General features: G+C 40.7%; 1 protein-coding gene across 1 annotated transcript in view; it reads right to left on the reverse strand.

The window, feature by feature from the left end:
- The window catches only part of ABCC4 (ATP binding cassette subfamily C member 4), a 344,218-nt gene that overhangs the window by 133,365 nt on the left and 191,180 nt on the right, over nucleotides 1-19,673 (reverse strand). Inside the window, exon 20 of the mRNA XM_040336098.1 lies at nucleotides 1,540-1,619. Within this exon, the coding sequence (XP_040192032.1) occupies nucleotides 1,540-1,619 (80 nt within the window). The remainder of the gene's footprint in view (nucleotides 1-1,539; nucleotides 1,620-19,673) is intronic.

The following is a 19,673-nucleotide window of genomic DNA, read 5'->3' on the forward strand; positions in this document are numbered from 1 at the left end:
CCGACATTTGCTGCTAAACTCATGCCGTGTCTGCATGAACGCGCGCCGAACTCGGAAGACAGACGGCGACTGTAAATCTACTGTGGGCAGGGGCAAGCAGTTAAAGCAGGTATCAGGTAACCCCTAGGTAAACTGGATTTTAATTCAGCCATAAAGCTCGATTTGTAAAGTGTGATTAGAAAGCACTCTTAAATCTGAGCTACACCCAAAAAGGGAAGCTCCGCTTGTTTGCTCCCCCCCTCTGGTGCCACATTTGGCACCTTTTGGGGGGAGCGGGGTACCTGGTTTTGACAGGTACCCGCTCCCACTTCCGAGAAGCGGCCCCTCTCCTGCTGCCCCAGCCGCTTTGCGTATGCGCAGAAGAGAGCCAGCTGAGAAGCTGCAAAGCTTCACTGCCAGTATCCCTTACAAGAAATTAAAGTGGCAGCACACGAGAGCCAAAAGAAAAATTGGTTGGGGAGAAGACACCACTGGATTTGTGGACAGGTAAGTGTCCTATTAAAAGTCAGCAGCCTGGAGCTCCTCTTTAATGATTCATGGCTTCTACTTTATGTTTGCAAAACTATAAGAGCCAGTTCACACCTGAATCCCACAGGAACACCGTGCACGTTCCTGTGCGGTGTGATTTTCAGCCCATTTATTTGAATAGGTTAGGGGCTCGTTCATACCGAAGCGCAGTGTGAGAAATCTGCGTTCTGCACATGTTCTGTGTGCTACAGGTGTCAATATAATCCAAACGGCACCCCCAAACATAGATGGCAAACGCAGTGCATTAACCTGCACCAGTACTGGGGTACCATGTGATCTGGTGCAGTGCATTTTTAAAAGGTAATACATGCACCACACTAAGCCACACAGGAACACGGACCACGATTCAGGTGTGAACTAGCCCTGAAATCATACAAGATCGCACCAGTGTGATCCGACTCTGAAATTGCACTGCGGTACCATGCGATCTGGTGCAGACAAAAGCACTACGTTTGCAATCAGCGTTTTTGGGTAGGATTAAATTGATAACTGCAGCAGATTGCACACTCTGTGCATTTCAAACATGGTGCAGGAACTGCAGTTTCCCGCATTGTGTTCTGGTGTGAAGGAGCCCTTATGCATTTTACTGGAGTGTTGGAGAGGCAGTACTGAGTACTCATCAGTACTCAGTACTGCTTGGACATTGAAGAAGGGGACATACCCGAAAGCTTGTCCTGATAAATTGTATATTAGTGCAAATAAAAAAGTATCACGGACAGTACTCAATTTTCTCTGTCACAATTACACCAATACGGCTACAATCACATCATGTACTGAAGTGTTAAAAAGCGAAGCAGGTTTTATGCAAGTCCTGTCTGCTAACCTGCAGAGCTGAACATGAGCAATATGTTTGTTTTATCCACCAGCAACAATTATGAGATTTCTGTTCCACTTATATTTATAACAAATTTAAAAAAAACATTAGTTACCAAGCATATGCGAATTATTTGAAAGTATCATTTTGGCACCGATAAATAAAAATATACAACAGAAGGGTCAGATAAAAAATACCTGCAAGAAGTCCAAAAATGTAAAAGGCAGCAAGTCATCCAGATGTCCAATATCTTTGGAGAATCGGTTCAGAATCCTTCCTGCAAAAAGAAAAAAAAAATGACATGTACATATTAAAAGCTTAAATGCCAAAGTTGAAACTCAATGCTTCCCATTCAGCAATGTTTTTTCTCTAACAACCAATGTATTAGGTTTCAATTCAGGAGTTAAACGAACAGAAAGCATTAGGGGCTCTTTGTGTACACTCCTAGAGAGTAAGCGAGTAAAAGAATCATCTAAAAAGGTACAAAAGTGAAAATAAACTGGAATTACACCTTCCTCTTTTTCATCTTACCACAACCTTTTAATCAATAGTCCTTTAGTTCAAAGCAGGACTGGGTACTGAAAGCATGTACGATGCACAATACCACAGAGTGTCCTTTGGTTGCTTATTTATCACCCGAGCAAAAAGTGTTAGAAGGTAAGTGCCACACACAAAATTTAAGAGGCCAATAGAAAACACTGGTAAGAGCTCACTTTATGAGTCTCTTCAGAAGGACATATAGTGTCACTATGCTTTTCCCTAAAATCTATCACATTTCATACTGTAAGACAGAGTTGTGAGGTAATAAACTTTGCAAACTCTATTTATTACCCATCATATTTATTTCTGTTAGTGCAGCCTCTGGAGGTACTGGAATCTCTCAGATGTTTTCCTAATAGTTAATATATTATATTTAGATAATATCATGTTTCCCTACACTTAAGCTGGGTGTACACAACCAGCAGCTTGAACGAAAAAAAAACTGACAGATCCCTACATCAACACAAGTGATGTGGAAGAAGGGATCTTCCCCCGCTGCGCTATTGTATCCTGACAACAAAATACACTGATCAGCACTTGCAGCCACTGACTTTCCAGCAAGACCATTCCACAGAAGCCGGTTGTTAAATCGACTTCTGTTGAACGGAGAAGATTACACACATACTATAAAGTGTTTTGGCATTTGTGTACACGACTTTACAAACAATTACGCATGAATGTATAACAATACATATTTAGATGAACACAATATGCAGGCAAGAAGAAAAGGGTTTGAAAGAAAATAGAAAAAGCACAAAACCTCCTGCGCTCTGGTGTTTCGCCAAACCGCGTACAGCAGTGTAGTCTAACGGCAAAAATCAGCAGTCTTGCAGCCCTCCACAGAACAAAGGGTGTTCATATGGCTAAAACGAAACAGAAAAGAAAAGGAGGGCGCACCGACCTTGTGCATTACCACTTAAATTTTTAATTAAAACAGGATAAAAAGCAATGGTCCTACTCACAAGACAATCGTAAGTATGCGCTTTTCAGACAACTGGGCCTCGCGGCACCTGCCAGTGGAACTTCAGACATCTGAACGGCTGACGCGTTTCTGGGGCGTACCCCCTTCTTCAAAGCCTGGATAGTCCGTGATACAGAGTGCAGAGTCCAGTTGTCTGAAAAGCGCATACTTACTTGTCTTGTGAGTAGGACCATTGCTTTTTATTCTGTTTTAATAAAAATTTTAATTGGTAATGCACAAGGTCGGTGCGCCCTCCTTTTCTGTTTGAAAAAAAATAAACATATATTGCATTTTAGAAAATAATTGGATTCTTTCTTTCACAGTTGCGTATTTCAGAAGAACTCAAAAATCACAGGCTGGGTCTGACTAGTTGCCATGAACCTGGACCACTCTGGTATGGAGAAACGCAAACCTTTTGGTTGGACTACATCTGAACACAATGCCCTGAAAATTACTGTGTTACAAGCTATTCGCTGTTTTTTTCACATTTCACATTTGTATTGTATTTTTTGGTAATATATTTGACTTCTTTAAAAAGCACAGACTATATATATTTTTTAGGGCTGTTACTGATCAAAATGTTTCTGTTCGATTAATCGTTTTTTTTTTTAAATCGATTAATCGACTAATTTCGATTAATTATAACGCACATACAGATCCAACTACTTTTAGCTGATCTCCTTGCAGGCTGATTCCCAGTGCAGCTACCAACCACTGGAAAAATGGATAGCAGGATACAAAAAACACACAAAAGGCAGCGCTCGATGGGAATAGCATTAAAACTTTTATAGTCTTCAAGTAGGTAACCAAATAAATATTGCACTGGAGATAAAATCGATGCAGCTACATAAACTGTAAAAATGGTGCGAGAAATACCAAACGGTAGCAAAAGCAGTCATGAAAACATGTAACCAAGTAGGATACTGGTATAAAAATGTGTACAACGATACCACTGCTGAATCCAGATAAGGAGAGGTTAACATCAGTCCGTCGGCATGTAGATGTCCCGTGAAGGGAACTATCACAACTCCCAGTGGATGGCTGTAAAATCCCAGTTTGATAGAGGGAAGTGTAACAGACCTTGCGTGTGGCAGATAGTAAGGTCCCGCCGGCATGCAGATATGAAGGCACAGCAAAGGAGCCCTTTAGATGGACACGGCAAGCCCCGCCGGTGTCCGTGACGTTGCTGGATCTCAGACGAAACTCCCTGAAGGTCCAGAGGCCAGCGGAGAGGCGAGTACCAATCAAAAGAATTTTAATCGATCAAAAAAATTCAAGATTAATCGATTAATTAAAAGTTAATTTGCACAGCCCTAATATTTATTTATTTCAGATACTTATATATGTCCGTGAATTTACACAGCACTTTACATATACATTGTACATTCACAACCGTCCCTACCCTTAAGGGGCTTACAACCCAAGGTCCCAAACACATTCATACATATACTAGGGGCAAATAAGGCAGGATCCAATTTACCTACAAGTCTGTCTTTTAGAGTGTGGGGGAGTATGCTGATCAAACAGAAATTTTCTAGCATACTTGTTCAAGGAGGAGTTGACAACTAGGACGAATCCTCTCAAAACGGGAATGGTCATGGTCATTGATCAAAATTTGTCTGATACCTTCTAAAGTGGCCAAAACTCGATCCATCTATGGTCAGCTTCAGAGCATGAAAGCTGAACATCTAGAAACCCAGTTTTAAATTCACATCTGAGTGCAAACTCACTTGTAACCCAAGGTCTATCACTCAAAAAAATAAATAAAAAAAGTACATGAGCTTTTTTTTTTTTCATGCCAAATCAACCTTTTTTCAGCACCACAAATGTGATGGTTTCATAGACTTCAATGGATCTAAAGTGTGTATTGAAAAATGCAAAATGCACCAGCAATATGCAAACTGCAACCAGCATAGGTGTGAACTAGGCCTTAAAGCATTCTAAACCCAAAAATAAAAAAATATTATTTTGCAGCCTACAAATCCTTGAATGTGGTGGTTGCATTGGTTTTCTTTATTTTTACCCAGTGATCAGGCCAGTAACACTCTCCCTGTGTGTTAGGGTGTCTTCACAGATGGAGGAGTAATGAGGACCCTCTTGGACCATAGCGCCTCACATCTAAATGAACTTAATAAAAGCTAAACACTTTTTAACCACTTTTGGGTCACTTTTATTCCCATTACAAGGAATGTAAACATCCCTTGTAATAGAAAAAAAAAGCATGGCAGATTCTCTTAAATATGAGACCTGGGGTCAAAAAGACCTCAGATCTCATATTTAGAATAAAATGCAATAAAAAATGTATGTTATTCTTAAAAAAATAAATAAAAAAATTTTGCTTTAAGAGCATTGGGCAGGAAGTGACATTTTGACGTTGCTTCCGCCCTGCAGTGGTAATAGAGATGGGTGGGGGGGCCATCTTCCCCTCACTCGTCTCCATACCCAGCTGGCAAGAGGACGTGATTGCCTCCGCCACTGCTGATGGCTCCAGTAAGCGGCAGAGGGCACCGGAGAGCCGCCGCCGATAAAAGCGATATTGCGGCGTATCTGCCGCAGAGACCACTGTTCGCTGAAAGAGGACCGCCCGCCCTTAAAGAGGGTACCCGAGTTATGGTAGCTAGCTGCTACCATAACAACGGTATTCCTCTTCAAAATATCGACGTATAACGATGGAGGGCGGCCCATAAGTGGTTAAGCAAGCAGAGAATTTCTTTTTTTTCTTTTTGTATAAAGTTTTTATATACATGAATAAAAGCTGACCCTTGTAAGCACCTCTGTGGTTTGTCTCAACCCGCTAAATATGACTTTTGCTGGACAGCCTGGTCTGTTAAAGGAGGCTGACAAATTACAGACTTACTGGCAGAATCATCAGGTGAAAATAAAAGAAAAAAGCCTGTCAAAATCTATGATAGTGGACGCTGCATAGATTTATTAAGGCATACAGTAAGGTGACCAGATTTTTAAAATGAAATCCGGGGACATATTTTTTCTTTACTAGTAATGGCAACAATCAGCGACTCTCTGCCCGTCGCCGCCCGCCTCACAGCCACCCAAGTTTTACTCTTCGAGGCCCCGGCTACTACTGGATGGGGAGCGGAGGAAGATCACTCCGCCAGGGAAGGCAAGGAGATAGGCAGGTGGCTAGCCAGGATTTAAGCCAAGGCAGAAGAACATGCGAGTGGAGCTGAATGGGAAATATTCCCTCCACTCCGACCAGCACATGATCATCAGAAGGGGGCACAGATAATAGGAAAAATACAACCCCCCTATGCTAGTAGGCACGGTGTGTGCGTAATTCTAATTTTTTTATTTTAATTCTGCACTGACTGTCTTTGAAATTGCCCCTGTCCCCTATTAAATCCAATCTGGGGACAAAACCAGGGACAGACTTGGTCCGGGGACAGTGTCCTCAATCAGGGGACTATCCCCTGAAACTGGGGATGTCTGGTCACCCTAGCATACAGCCCTAAATGTAAATACCACTTGATATAGTGTCTAGCTACCACATGTTTCAGCCTGTGATAAATTTGGACAGTCTGCTGGCAGCAAGATTGCACCCCTCCTAGGCGTGTGAAAACAGATTTGACACTGAGGGACCAAACTGCCTGTGTGCATGGGGCCTAAAAATGAAAACTAAAGTAGCCAACACATGCAAGGATTGCTAAACTACAACTTGGTACATTTTTTTCTTTTGTGTTGTATATATACATTGCCCAAATAGAGAACAAAAATGATGGGTACTTTAATGAGAGGCATAACTTACTCTGGCAATTGTGGGCCTTACAATAAGCTGAGTGACAATCAGGGAACCTTGGTATTTAAGGAAAATGGTTTGTAATGAGTTTTTAGGCTAGATAAGTGTCTAATAAAAAAAAAAAAAAAAAAAAGCAATTATTCAAGTTTGAGCATCCTTTTTAAAAAATGGGTTTACAGAGGCTTAGTAACAAGGACTACGATGATGGAAAATCTCTTTTAAACCAGTTGCCCCCAAAGAAAACTTCACTGTGATTTTACTGAAAACTGCATCTTTCCATCGATAGCGGATGAAGTAAACACACTTAGCTGCATAGAAATGTAACTAGTATACACAGACATGTACACATAGGTGCTCCTCCACGCTAAAAGTAGGACACAAAAGTGTGCTAGAATTGCTGAATTAAGCTCCATTTCAAGCACAAGCTCAGGTAGAAAGACCAAATCAGAACGAGATAAGGTTAATAAAAATCAAGAGTTGGATGGTGAGATTTCTTCGGGGCAGGGGAATTGCTAATTGAATGCCACAAACTTGAGGATGGAGCTTAAATCTTCAGAATGTAATTTACAGTTGTACCTATATCAGAAATGTTCTGGGATTAAAAAGGATAACCTCGGGGAAAGAGGACTCTTCTTAAAAGAACAACACAGAAATGTGATTAGGCCTTTAGAGCATTTAAACGTTATTTAAATGCTTATTAGACCCAAAATAAAGTTGCATTTGAGATATTTTTCATCTTTTGATAAGCAAAAGATCAAAAGGATTGTTACCAATTTGAGCTCTTCTAATGCTCAGAAAAAAATAAATTGCATGGATTAATGAATATTTAGATAATACAAAAAATCTACAGTAGGCCTTTAAATACTGCTCTTTCCTGCTGTTAGAGATGACAGTTCCCTTCTCTGCAGGCAAACACCACTGTTCTACGTGTGACACTACGCATAGCAAGGCCTTTACACGCGTCATACGTAATTAGGACCTGGATTACATTGCATTAGGAAAGATTATTTCACTGCACTAGCTTCAGTCAACTGGATGAAGCCCGATTAGAAGCTTCTTCAGCATCATGTGTATATTGCCTAACAAACCTGCCTTCACCACGTAAATACAAGCTGGCTTTCACAGAACACAATAATACCCTCAATGACTAGAATGCAATATCAGGTTTCACCAAGAGGTGGTGTGCAAGAAAAACATGAAATCTCAGATCTCGCTGAAGTAAACAATATAATAGGGGGGTTTAAAGCACAATTCATGGTTAAACCTAGTCCATTTTGTCATCTATATTTATTAAGGTTATCCTGCTCCTTTGTTACTGGTTAAAGGTTCACTACTCCTGTCAATGATTTTTAATTCAGTGTAACTGAGACCGAGTACAGGAAGCAGCTACATCTGGCTTATAAATTACAGTACTAAGAGATGTCTTGTGGCATCCTACATTGAAAATATGCCAGGCCAGGAGAAGAGTTGTTCCAGAGCTTACAACTGACGTGTGTGCGACATGCAACTTAGTCAGGACTTCATCTCCTGCTATGCATTTAAATACCTAGGGGTAATTATGGGGACAGAAGGAGCAGATTGAGCAAGATACCAATGACCCTGCCATCACTGGTTGCACAGGCACATTACGCAGTATTATTTGCTAGAGACAACACTAAAGTATGTGTTAAATTACACATCAGCATGCATGATCAAAGCAAACAATAGGGGATATTTACTAGAAACTGGTGAGTGCAAAATCTGGTGCAGCACTGCATAAAACCCAATCAGCTTCCAGGTTTTATTGTTAAAGCTTAATTAAACAAGCTGAAGTTAGAAGCCGATTGGCTACCTACCATGCATGGCTGCACCAGATTCTGATTGTTCCAGTAAATCACCCCCAATGTGTTGCATAAAGTTTCACTTAAAGCTGAACTCTAGGCAAAGAGAAAATTACACAGATAAAATACATGGCTGTTGCACTTACAAAAGGACTTGTATTTCTGTCTACCCAGTCTTGTGATATACACCACCCTGCCCCCTTTGTTGCAGTTAATAACACTTACGTGCGTTTCTCCCCAGCCTATGACTAGACATGAAGACGTTAAGCAGGATACTGTGGAGCTCATCTCTGTCCCTCTGCTCTCTACTCCTACCAGCACACTTCCTCTTGGTATATGAGCACAGCAACAGAGCTGAATGGCTGTAATTTGAGCCCTGCAAACGATTGCAAGAGACCGATACTAAACCTACAGTCACACTGAGGGCAGAACGCGCACCGATTTCAAACCGGCATTTCATTCCAACTTCGGGGCCGCTTTGACAGACATCTGTGCAGGTTCATACACAGATGTCTATTGAAATTGCCCCCGAAGTTGCCAAAAGTAGTGCAATAGGCTCAGATTTGGCATGCGATTTGACATGTCAAATAGGGCCAATGTCAACATGGGCTTTACCGCTTCAGCCCTAGAAAGTTTTACCCCCTTCCTGACCAGAGCACTTTTTACAATTTGGCACTGCAACACTTTAACTAGTAATTGGAGAGGAGACATTTTGCTGTTCCTACTTACTAAGAACAAACGACATGTATCCTCTCCTCTGACAGAACAGGGATTTGTGTTTTTACACACACAAATCCCTGTGCTGGCTCTCTTGCACGCTATCGTGCGTGGCCACGTGCATCGGGACCCCCGCTGTGCAGCGGGCACGCACCCTCTGGTGGCTCCTAAAGGACGGTGTTTCAGGCAGCTGTGCCATTGTGCCGCAGTATATGTGCATGAGCCAATTAATCAAAGTCAGAAACGTACACTGCTTGCATTAAGAATAAAAAATGCACAATGATTTATGAAGGTTTTCAGAGCTACATTATTTTTTGACTTTTATATCTGTCTTAGTTTAGTAAACCAGCAGTGTCATTAATAAAAGCGTGTGAAAAGTGCAGTTTCCTACCTGAGTAAGCTGTAAAATGTAACAACTGGATTGACTACAGGAAATTATACTGCATATTACCACTTTGTTCTGTATTATCTGTCCACAAAATCACGCAGTTGAAATGTTAATATTGACTGGTCAGCAAGTAAAACTCAATAAGCAATTGTATTCAATCATTTATTTTAGTCATTATGCATTATAGGTTCCTAAACAGCACACTTAAAGGCTGCAGTTCATTTACAAGCTAATAAATTATACTTTGACTTCATTGTAAATAGCTGTATATTTTATATTTTTCCTAGTCATTTTTACTTCCTAGTCTCCTACTTTAGGTTCAGTTAATCTCAATGAACCCAGGTGTGACAAGCACCTTTAGTACTGTAGGTAATATTCTATTGTCAAGAACAGCAATGTGTATCCTATAACATTAAAAAAAACTTAATCAGAATACACACTGTTCTTAGATTTCTCTTCGGGTAATTAAATAATCATTGAATGGCAATTAATCATGGTTAAATACAAGACCTGTGAAAGACGTGCTATGTCCACATCTAAGTCTACTTAATACTCAAATACTTTGACTATCTAAGTCAAACAATGATTCATTAAACCTCCCTTTCTACATAATGGCGAGGCTCAATCTGAAGTGAATAACTTGCAAATCTTTTGTTCCTTAATAAAAGACATCAAACCGCAGAGTGTATTATTCTTTCCATGCTAATGCTGAGAAATACTTTAATTGCGTGAACTGAAATGTGTTCAGGTGCTCGCTATCCATTTTTACCTTCACAGGTGTTTTCCGTCATTTGCAGTCAATTTGTTAAAATCTTTTGATCTAAGTGCGAAAATACTTGACATTGTACCACACCTGTGTGTTTTTGTACCAAGTTAAGCCTAGGCTTTGCTTTGTACTGTAGTCCAGAGCATGCTTAGAGTGATAGGCCGGTTTATGTGGTTTTTGCTTTTACGTATTATAATTTTAAGCTTATGTTTTGTTTTTGTTAAGTATTGCTCACAAAAGTTTTATTATATACATAGCAATACATACATTTATTTATTTTATTTAAATGCTTAGTTCCTTTCTTTTCACACATTTTAGTTTCTTTATTTTAATCACATATATGGTGCTTTTTTAAACCACTTTAATGGCCCGTACAAGAAAATCGGTCGAACATTTTCACCCGAGGAACGATCGTATCATTTTCTGATAGTGTGTATTATTTCGACAGCCGTTTCCGACAGGAACAAACATACAAAATATCCAATGGAACAAAAAACGGCAAAAATGTTCTCTTACGGAACAGACTGAATCATTTCCATTTAATGTTTACCATTTTTGCACGAGAAATAGTAGATACGAAAAACTGCGCCTGACCAAAAACAACAAATCACAAAGAATAAAAAAACAAAAAAAACACGCCTTTGTCGTAAGAGAATATTCACACATTTCAATCCTCGGTTTTGACTTGCTGTGATACATCGAGGAAAACCGGCCAATCGTTTGCCCGATTTTCTCATAGGGGTCTTAAGTCTGGACTGTGTAACCACCCTCCAGTCTAGGCTATTTTTCAGTTTTCAGCGCCGTTACATTTTTAATGACAATTACTCAGGCATGCAACATTGTACTCAAATTCATTTTATATTGCTTTTTGAGACAGATAGAGCTTTCTTTTGAAAAAGTGTTCAATTTGAAAATATATTTTACATACACAGCATGGGCATTTTTAAAATTACAACACAAAACACATTTTGCTACACCTCCGGAGTAAGGTCATACAACATGTGCGATACATTTTCACTGTTTGGACTCGTTATTTACAGACACTGTATCATGTGCTGTAATGGTAGCCTCTCTATAAAAAGGAATATAGCTTAGTGTAGTGTCACCTTTAAGCAAAGCAAGCCTAGCCTACTGCTACATGGCTCCCCCCAGGATTGCCACATATACTTCTCAGAAAGAACAGGAAGTTGAAGAAAGGTAGAACAAAAAACTTCCTGTGGTTCTAGGAGTGCAGTTGTCCGCAGGGGATGGCTGGGACGGGTGTCTCTCAATAACATATTTATTCAACCATCCTGAAAAGTCAGATCAGGCATCAGGCAGAGACATAGTCAGCAAACAGGCAAAGAATTGGCCCAAGTATAAACATGGTCAATAAACAGGCCAAGGTTAGTACAGGCTGCAGGCAGAGGCAACACTGCACTGGTGTGACAGCAATCAAGAATACTTTTTCTGGCTTACACCAGTCTAGCAACACTGGAGACTAGTGTGACAGAGGCAACACTGCAATGATGTGGCAGTGATCAGGAACATGGTTGCTGGCATACCCTGATCTGCCGACACCGGAACTGGTGTGACAGTGACCAGGAAAACTGTTGCTGGCTGCACTGGTCTGGCAATCAGGAACATGGTTTTTAGAAACAATAGTCTGGCAATTCTGTAACTGGTGTTGTGGTGATCAGGGATAGCCCCTGGTCCCCTGAAGACGTTCCCTGGTAACAAAACGCATCAAGCAGAGCTGATTTATGACATCATCACGCACATCGGCTTCTATGCAGAGGTACCGATATTGTGCTAGTCTTTGCTGCCAACGTTGTGAGTACATTAATGTGTTTTATTTTACAGGCCATCATCCATCATACTCAAAAGGTATTACACAATGTGGCTTGTTTGCTTTCTTTCTAGTGTTGCTACTTGTCGGCTATACTGAGGAGATATTGAGACCTAAAGCCATAGGGTGGGAGCCCCCTAGTGGTGGAAGGAGTTCTGTGCGTATCACAAACTGCTGGTATTGAGATTGTCGGTATCAATGAATGCTGTTATGACCTCCTATTACTTAGAGCAGTGTTTCTCAACTCCAGTCCTCAAGGCGCCCAACAGGTCATGTTTCAAGATTTTCCTCAGATGAAACAGCTGTGGTAACTACTAAGGCAGTGAAACTGATCAAATCACCTGTGCAAAATAATGGAAAGCCTGAAAACATGACCCGTTGGGTGTGTGCGTGTATATATGTACAGTGGGGATCGAAAGTTTGGGCACCCCAGGTAAAAATTCGTATTAATGTGCAGAACGAAGCCAAGGAAAGATGGAAAGATCTCCAAAAGGCATCAAATTACAGATTAGCCTTTCTTATAATATGTCAAAAAAAGTTCGATTTTTTTCCATCATTTACACTTTCAAAATGACAGAAAACAAAAAAATGGCGTCTGCAAAAGTTTGGGCACCCTGCAGAGTTAATATCTTGTAATGCCCCCTTTGGCAAGTATTACAACTTGTAAACGCTTTTCGTAGCCAGCCAAGAGTCTTTCAATTCTTGTTTGAGGTATCTTTGCCCATTCTTCCTTACAAAAGTCTTCCAGTTCTTTGAGATCTCTGGGCTGTCTGTCACGCACTGCTCTGTTGAGGTCTATCCATAGATTTTCAATTATGTTGAGGTCAGGAGATTGTGAAAGCCATGGCAAAACCTTCAGTTTACGCCTCTTGATGTAATCCCCCGTGGATTTTGAGGTGCGTTTAGGATCATTATCCATTTGTAGAAGCCATCCTCTCTTTAACTTCAGTTTTTTTTTACAGATGGCATCAAGTTACCATCCAGAATTTGCTGAAATTTTATTGAATCCATTTTTCCTTCTACTCGTGAAATGTTCCCTGTGCCACTGGCTGCAATATAACCCCAAAGCATGATTGATCCACCCCCATGCTTAACAGTTGGACAGAGGTTCTTTTCATGAAATTCTGTGCTCTTTCTTCTCCAAATGTACCTTTGCTCATTCCGGCCAAGAAGTTCTATTTTAACCTCATCGGTCCACAGAACTTGTTTCCAAAATGCATCAGGCTTGTCTATATGTTAATTTGCAAAGTTCAAACACTGATTTTTGTGGTGAGGACGTAGAAGAGGTTTTCTTCTGATGACTCTTCCATGAAGACAATATTTGTACAAGTATCTCTTTATAGTGGAATAGTGTACCACAACTCCAGTGTCTGCCAGATTTTTCTGGAGGGATCGTGCAGTCAAATGTGGGTTTTGAATTCCTTTTCTCACAATCCTGCGAGCTGTCTGTCTGATATTTTTCTTGGTCTTCCAGATCTTGCTTTAACTTCCACTGCTCCTGATGACTGCCATTTCTTAATTACATTCCGAACAGAGGATATTGACATCTGAAAACGCTTTGCTATCTTCTTATAGCCTTCTCCAGCTTTGTGAGCGTCAACTAATTTCAGTTTCAGTTTTCGAGACAACTGCTTAGAAGAACCCATGTGGCCGATTGTTGGGGCAAGGTCAGATGAGTCTAGGCATTTAAAACCTTTGAGATTGACATCACCTGGTCTCCCAGATGATGATTGAGAACAATCCATGACACTGGCAGGTCTCAGCTTTGCAAAGGGGCAGTGCATGCTATAAATTCTGCAGGGTGCCCAAACTTTTGCAGACGCCATTTTTTTGTTTTCTGTAACTCTGAAAGTGTAAATGATGGAAATAAAATCAAATTTTTTTGACATATTATAAGAATGTCTAATCTGTAATTTGATGCCTTTTGGAAATTTTTCCATCTTTCCTTGGCTTCGTTCTGCACATTAATACAAATTTTTACCTGGGGTGCCCAAACTTTCGATCCCCATTGTATGTAGTTGGAGTTTTTCCACTGTAAGGTTGTTAAAGCGAAGGTCCGCCAAATACTGCAGCTGCTGACTTTTAAAATAAGGGCACTTACCTGTCCAGGGCGATCGCGATGACGGCACCCAAAGCCGGTCTATCGCTCGGCTCTCGTGTTTTGCGGACGGCATCTTTCTGGTTCCCTACTGTGCACGCGTGACTTGTGCTGCGCTATCCCACTGGTCCCTGCTGTCTTCTGGGACCTGTCTCTCCCAGAAGACAGCGAGGGGACGGACGAAGGAAGTGGCATAGATACCCGCGGGTATCTATGCCCGGAAGTGGGAGCAAATACCTGTATTACAGAGGTATCTGCTCCACCCTGAAAGGTGCCAAATGTGACAACGGAGGGGGGGAGGTTACCGAAAAGCGGAAGTTCCATTTTTGGGTGGAACTCTACTTTAAAAGGGACAGCACACCTATTTTTTGATTTTTCTATTTCATGTATTTAGTATTCAAATATATGGATTCTGCAGTCTTAGAGCAACATGCATCTTTAGAGGCGTAGTGAAGCCATCTTAATATATGCCATTACATAGACTAGCCTGTAGTCCAGTTGTGGGCTGACATCTATTGTCAGTCTAGCCTCCAGTTCTCGGTTTGAGAAATTCTTACCTCTTTGCTGCAGTGGTTCCAATATATCTGTGATTCCATGTACATGTACTGCTGACTTCTGTGTTCACCTATGGACATCGCCTGCTCTACTGTAGATTTATAGCCCTTTCCCTTCTATCACTTCCAGACCCACTTCCCAGTCTGCTTATATATATATATATATATATATATATATATATATATATATATATATATATATATATATATATATACATACACACACACACACACACACACACATACACATACATGCTCAGTGCAGCTCAGGTTACCTTATTACCTTCCTAGTTTCTCTGTGCTCCTGGTTTGCCTTATTACTTGTATGTGCCCGACTATCCATGAACCAACCCTGGATTTGTCTACCATTTTCACTTGCCTGCCACTAGCCCTGACTTCAGCTCATCCAGGGATTCTCTCCCGTCTCCTGCCATCTGTATTCTGCACACACGAGTGCTCTCTGCATTGTCTGCATGGCCTGGGGGCTGTGACCTGGTTCCAGTTTGCTGCAAGTCCATCCTCACGGTCAGGTGTTCTGGGGAGGAATCATGCTGGAGCTTAGACTCCGTGGCCTGAGGGATTGGAGAAACCCGAGTTGGCTTTCTACAATGGCTCACTACCATAGAAACCTGACATCTTTACTGTAAAAATGTCTACTTACTATTGTGTAATCTGCACAAAGATCAAGAAACATTTTGGGTAATTTAATTTGAGCTTTAGAATAGAGATACAGAATCTGCCACTGACTTGTTTTTAAGGGTTCAAGCTCCAGGGCTGCCATCCTCATCCTTCCTTTATGACTCTACCTAAAGTGTATTTTACCTGAAATTAACATTCAACCATGAAAGTTTGAAATGTTTGAGCTCTTGTCCCGCAGTTATTCACTATATAGAAAGTGCAGGATAAGGATGATACCCACCATGGAGTCTTCACCTTTAAAAATATGTATATTCTCATGTTACCTTTAAGCCAAAGAGTTCATCCTGCTGACTCAAAGAGTATAGCTGCGGAAGTTGAGCAAACTGAATCTTTGGCTATGCTAGCCCCCATTGTACAGTACATGCATGCAACTACATGGATTTCAATATTTGCCCTCTGCCAACAGTACAGTCTATCTTATCTTTATGGTGCCCAATAGCTGGTGGGCTGCACACAGAGGTTCACATGCAGCCCACATGTTGGGCACCAAGGCACTAACACTTTCATTTTAAGATACTCACAGGCACAAGTGCAAACCTCAACGGGGAAATAAAAAAACCTCAACAGGGAAATAAAAAAAAACATTCAGGCATAGCTTGTAGTTCTCTGCACAGCAGAAAATACAACACTAATGGTAGAAAATTTTACTTTTTCCACTCTTATTGGGTGGATGCAGGAAAAAATAAAAGTACTGAATGCTCAAGAAAAGTCATTATTTTTACCATCATATTAGAAGGGTTGTTCAACAAACGAATAATGCCTGGAAGTCACAGAGCAAACACAGGTGTGAAAATTCAAGTCCTTGGTTAAATAAACAGCAAGTGATGATAATTATAAATGAAGTTAACAGTAAGAGCAAAAGATTAAGTTAGTACATAATATATCAAGTCACGTACCACAGATATCAAGTCATGTCACGTTCAATATATGACACAGCCAGAAAAGTTAGACGATATAGAAAATAGACAAAACGCAAAAATAGTTATTTACATTTACAGCTTTAAGAATAAATTAGTATGGATATGGAATAAGAAATCAGAAAAATTAAAAAAAGTCTAGGGTTTCACTGTAAAAATCCAAAAGTTGAATATAATAGGGGATAGGGTACTGTGTTTTTCCTTTGTTTCATTATTTAAATTTAAAAAGACCAACAAATTCCACAGCACTTTCCTGGGTACACAAACCATTGTCCCCAATGGTGTTTTGGGAGCACACCGGTAAACCTAGCAGTAGATTTCTGAGTTGCGAGAGGAAAATGGACGACTAGAGGAACACACAAAAACCTAATAGCACATTGTAAACCTATTTTAAAACCAACACTGCAAGACAATTCTAGTTGGGCCACTGTGCTACTTCTGTATGTAAAAAGGAATCAATCTGTGAAGTGGAGTGAGGTTAATTTGATGCAACAATCCAAGAATTGTTACAAGTTTTGCCAGTTTTTCTATGCTGTGCAACCTCTCTCTATTATATCTGTATTGATTTTTATTTTTGGTATTTATCAGATGGTATGAAGCAGCGACATAGTAATTTTATTTTCTGTATTAATGAAATGTGCAAAATAAAAAACTCCAAAAAAAAGTGAAGCGAGTGGAGTTTTACATTTTTTTTGGTCAGTAGCAGCATTTTCAGTATATGAAATTACAGGTGACTGGGGCATTGTCTACATTTAGGTGGCCTGAAGTACTCAACCAATATGAAAATCCAACATTAAAAGGTAGATTGGCTGTGTTCTGTTTATGCTCAAAATATTAATAAAGGGCTATAAGTTTATCTGGTGGAACTGGAGAAAAGTAATATGTATACAGTAAAATGGCGCAACCTGCTCTGACAATCATTTTGGCTGCAAAAAATAATAATGAGTACTAACAGAGAGATCAGATTTAGTATAGTGAGCCAACAAAAAAGGTTTCATGATTGGTTAAAAAAAAAAATTGCTTGCACTTTGTACACTGCTCACTCTTTTAGAAAAAATAAAGGCCATAAAAGCCACTATGGCATTTTATGTATTTTGCGCCATAAAACAGAAGTCATATTTCTGTTTCTTGGCCGAAATGGAAACCATATGCCTACCTATCCACTTCCATCTTTCCTGGGAATCTTTAGTCTATGCCTGGGTTAATATCCCTAAGCTTTCTAGTCTCTCTTCTTCCGGAGGATTTTGTAACACAGTGAGAAGCAATGAAGCAAGTTAAGCTGAACGCAAATTGTCGAGCAGTGAAAATATAGCCAAACAATGGCATATTGTAGTTCATCTGACCCAAAATCATGTGCCACAGCCTCTGGGATTTACCTTCACATTAGGTAAATTGTCCCGAGCATCTTACAACTCACATTTCTTGGAAGATACTCTTTTGAGCTCAGGAGGATGCAGTTACAGTAATCCTTTATCCAAGCCTGGACAAGTGCCATGTCATTTTTATTCGAACAATACGCCGCTAACAAACTGATTGAACTCTAGAATCTCTCTTTTGTCTGCCTTTTTCAAATTAATTACCTAAAAAGAGACACCAGAAAACACACTTCGTTTAGCTATCAGAAACTTTAGCACAGTGTTTATTAAGGTTCCCATAGCTTGTTACACAGGTTAGATCTTTGCTATAACTATATACAGGTAGAAAGAGAAAAACTGATATATTATATGGCGTCATTACTGGGTTATTAGCTTATATAGGTTATTAAGAAGAGTAAAAAAATCTCCTCGCAAAAGCCTTCCAGGTTTATTGTTACTTTAAAACAGTTTGTTGGGACCAAGCTGGGTCAAACAATTTGCTTTAGTAGCATACAGTATGTGTCCCCTGGGAATGCTGTATAAACTGTATTTAGCATCAGCTATATCAAGTATACAGCACTGTGTTTTGGCAGCGGGATGGGGACTTCCTGTCCCAGGCCAGAACAAAAACTAGTCAGTTTGGGCGAGGCTCAGCCATTCACAGGAAGCAATACAATCTTCTTCTGATTGGCTTAGATGGAGATTGTGACATAATTTGCCTGCCTCTCCATCTCAGCCAATCAAAGGGAGCCCTGTATTCATTGATGAAATACAAGGCTTTCTGTGAATGGCTGACCAAGCCAGAGATTTTGTTCTGGAAAATGAAAGTCTGCATCCCGCTGCTGGTGTATATTGCATGTAGCTGAGGCTAAATACAGTTTATACAGTGCTCCCAGTGGATGCATCGGTTAGTGAAGAAAGTAGTTTTTTTGGACCAGCTTGGTCCAAACGATCTATTTAATATCACAAGTAGTCAGAGAAAATGCCTCCTGTGCATGAATGTGGTAGCCTGGGTGCAAGTATTGGAGATAAATTCACATGACAGGGATATACTTCAAGCTTTGCTGCCCTTTAGGACTAGCGATGTCCCGAAGTCACTACAAGAAACAAACCTAGAAAGGGCACACCAGCCTAGTGCATTATCCCACAAAAGCATTTTATTAAAGAATAGTCATAAAATGTATTCGTAAACATACGAATAGAAAACGCTTATCGCGCATAGCTTAACAATCATAGATAGAGAGCACTCCAATCTACAGGGGGACCCTGCTGGGGCTCAATCTGGCTGAAGCGTTTCGAAGGTCAATCTACTTTGATGGCTTGGCGCTGTTGAAGAATATGCGACCTTCGAAATGCATCAGCCAGATTGAACCCCGGCAGGGCCTCTGTAGTTTGGAGTGCTCTCTATCCATGACTGTTAAGCTACGGAGGAGCAGCTTGATAAGCACTTTCTTTTCATACGTTTGCGAGTACATTTTACAACTATTCTTTGATGAAGTGTTTTTGTGGGATAATGCACTAAGCTGGTGCGCCATTCTATGTTTGTTTCTTGTAGTAAAGCCACAAGAAACCTGGAGTTAGGCTTTAAAAGTAGAAGTCCAGCCTGGGCTCATCCGGCTGGGCTTCACCTATGGGTCACAGGAGTGCAGTACGTCACCAGGATCAGCCCAGGCCCCGCGTCATCCCGACTTCAAAAGTCTGGATCCACCAAGTGCCTAGACTGATGGCAGTCTCAGCCTCTCAGTGAGCCACTGAGATGGCCGCTCTGTGTCCCTCCAGAGCCCAGCGTTCCAATGAGCGTGGAGGAGCAGAGCAGGAGAGATGCCGACTTACAGGCAGCAGCTCTCTGCTCAGGGAGGTGAGAGAACCGAGCCATCTGCGGTATTCGGTGGCTTGGTTCTCAGTGCAGAGGCCGTGGGGGACAGATACAGCAT

This window comes from Rana temporaria, chromosome 2 (assembly GCF_905171775.1).
Source record: "Rana temporaria chromosome 2, aRanTem1.1, whole genome shotgun sequence".
Lineage (NCBI taxonomy): Eukaryota > Metazoa > Chordata > Amphibia > Anura > Ranidae > Rana > Rana temporaria.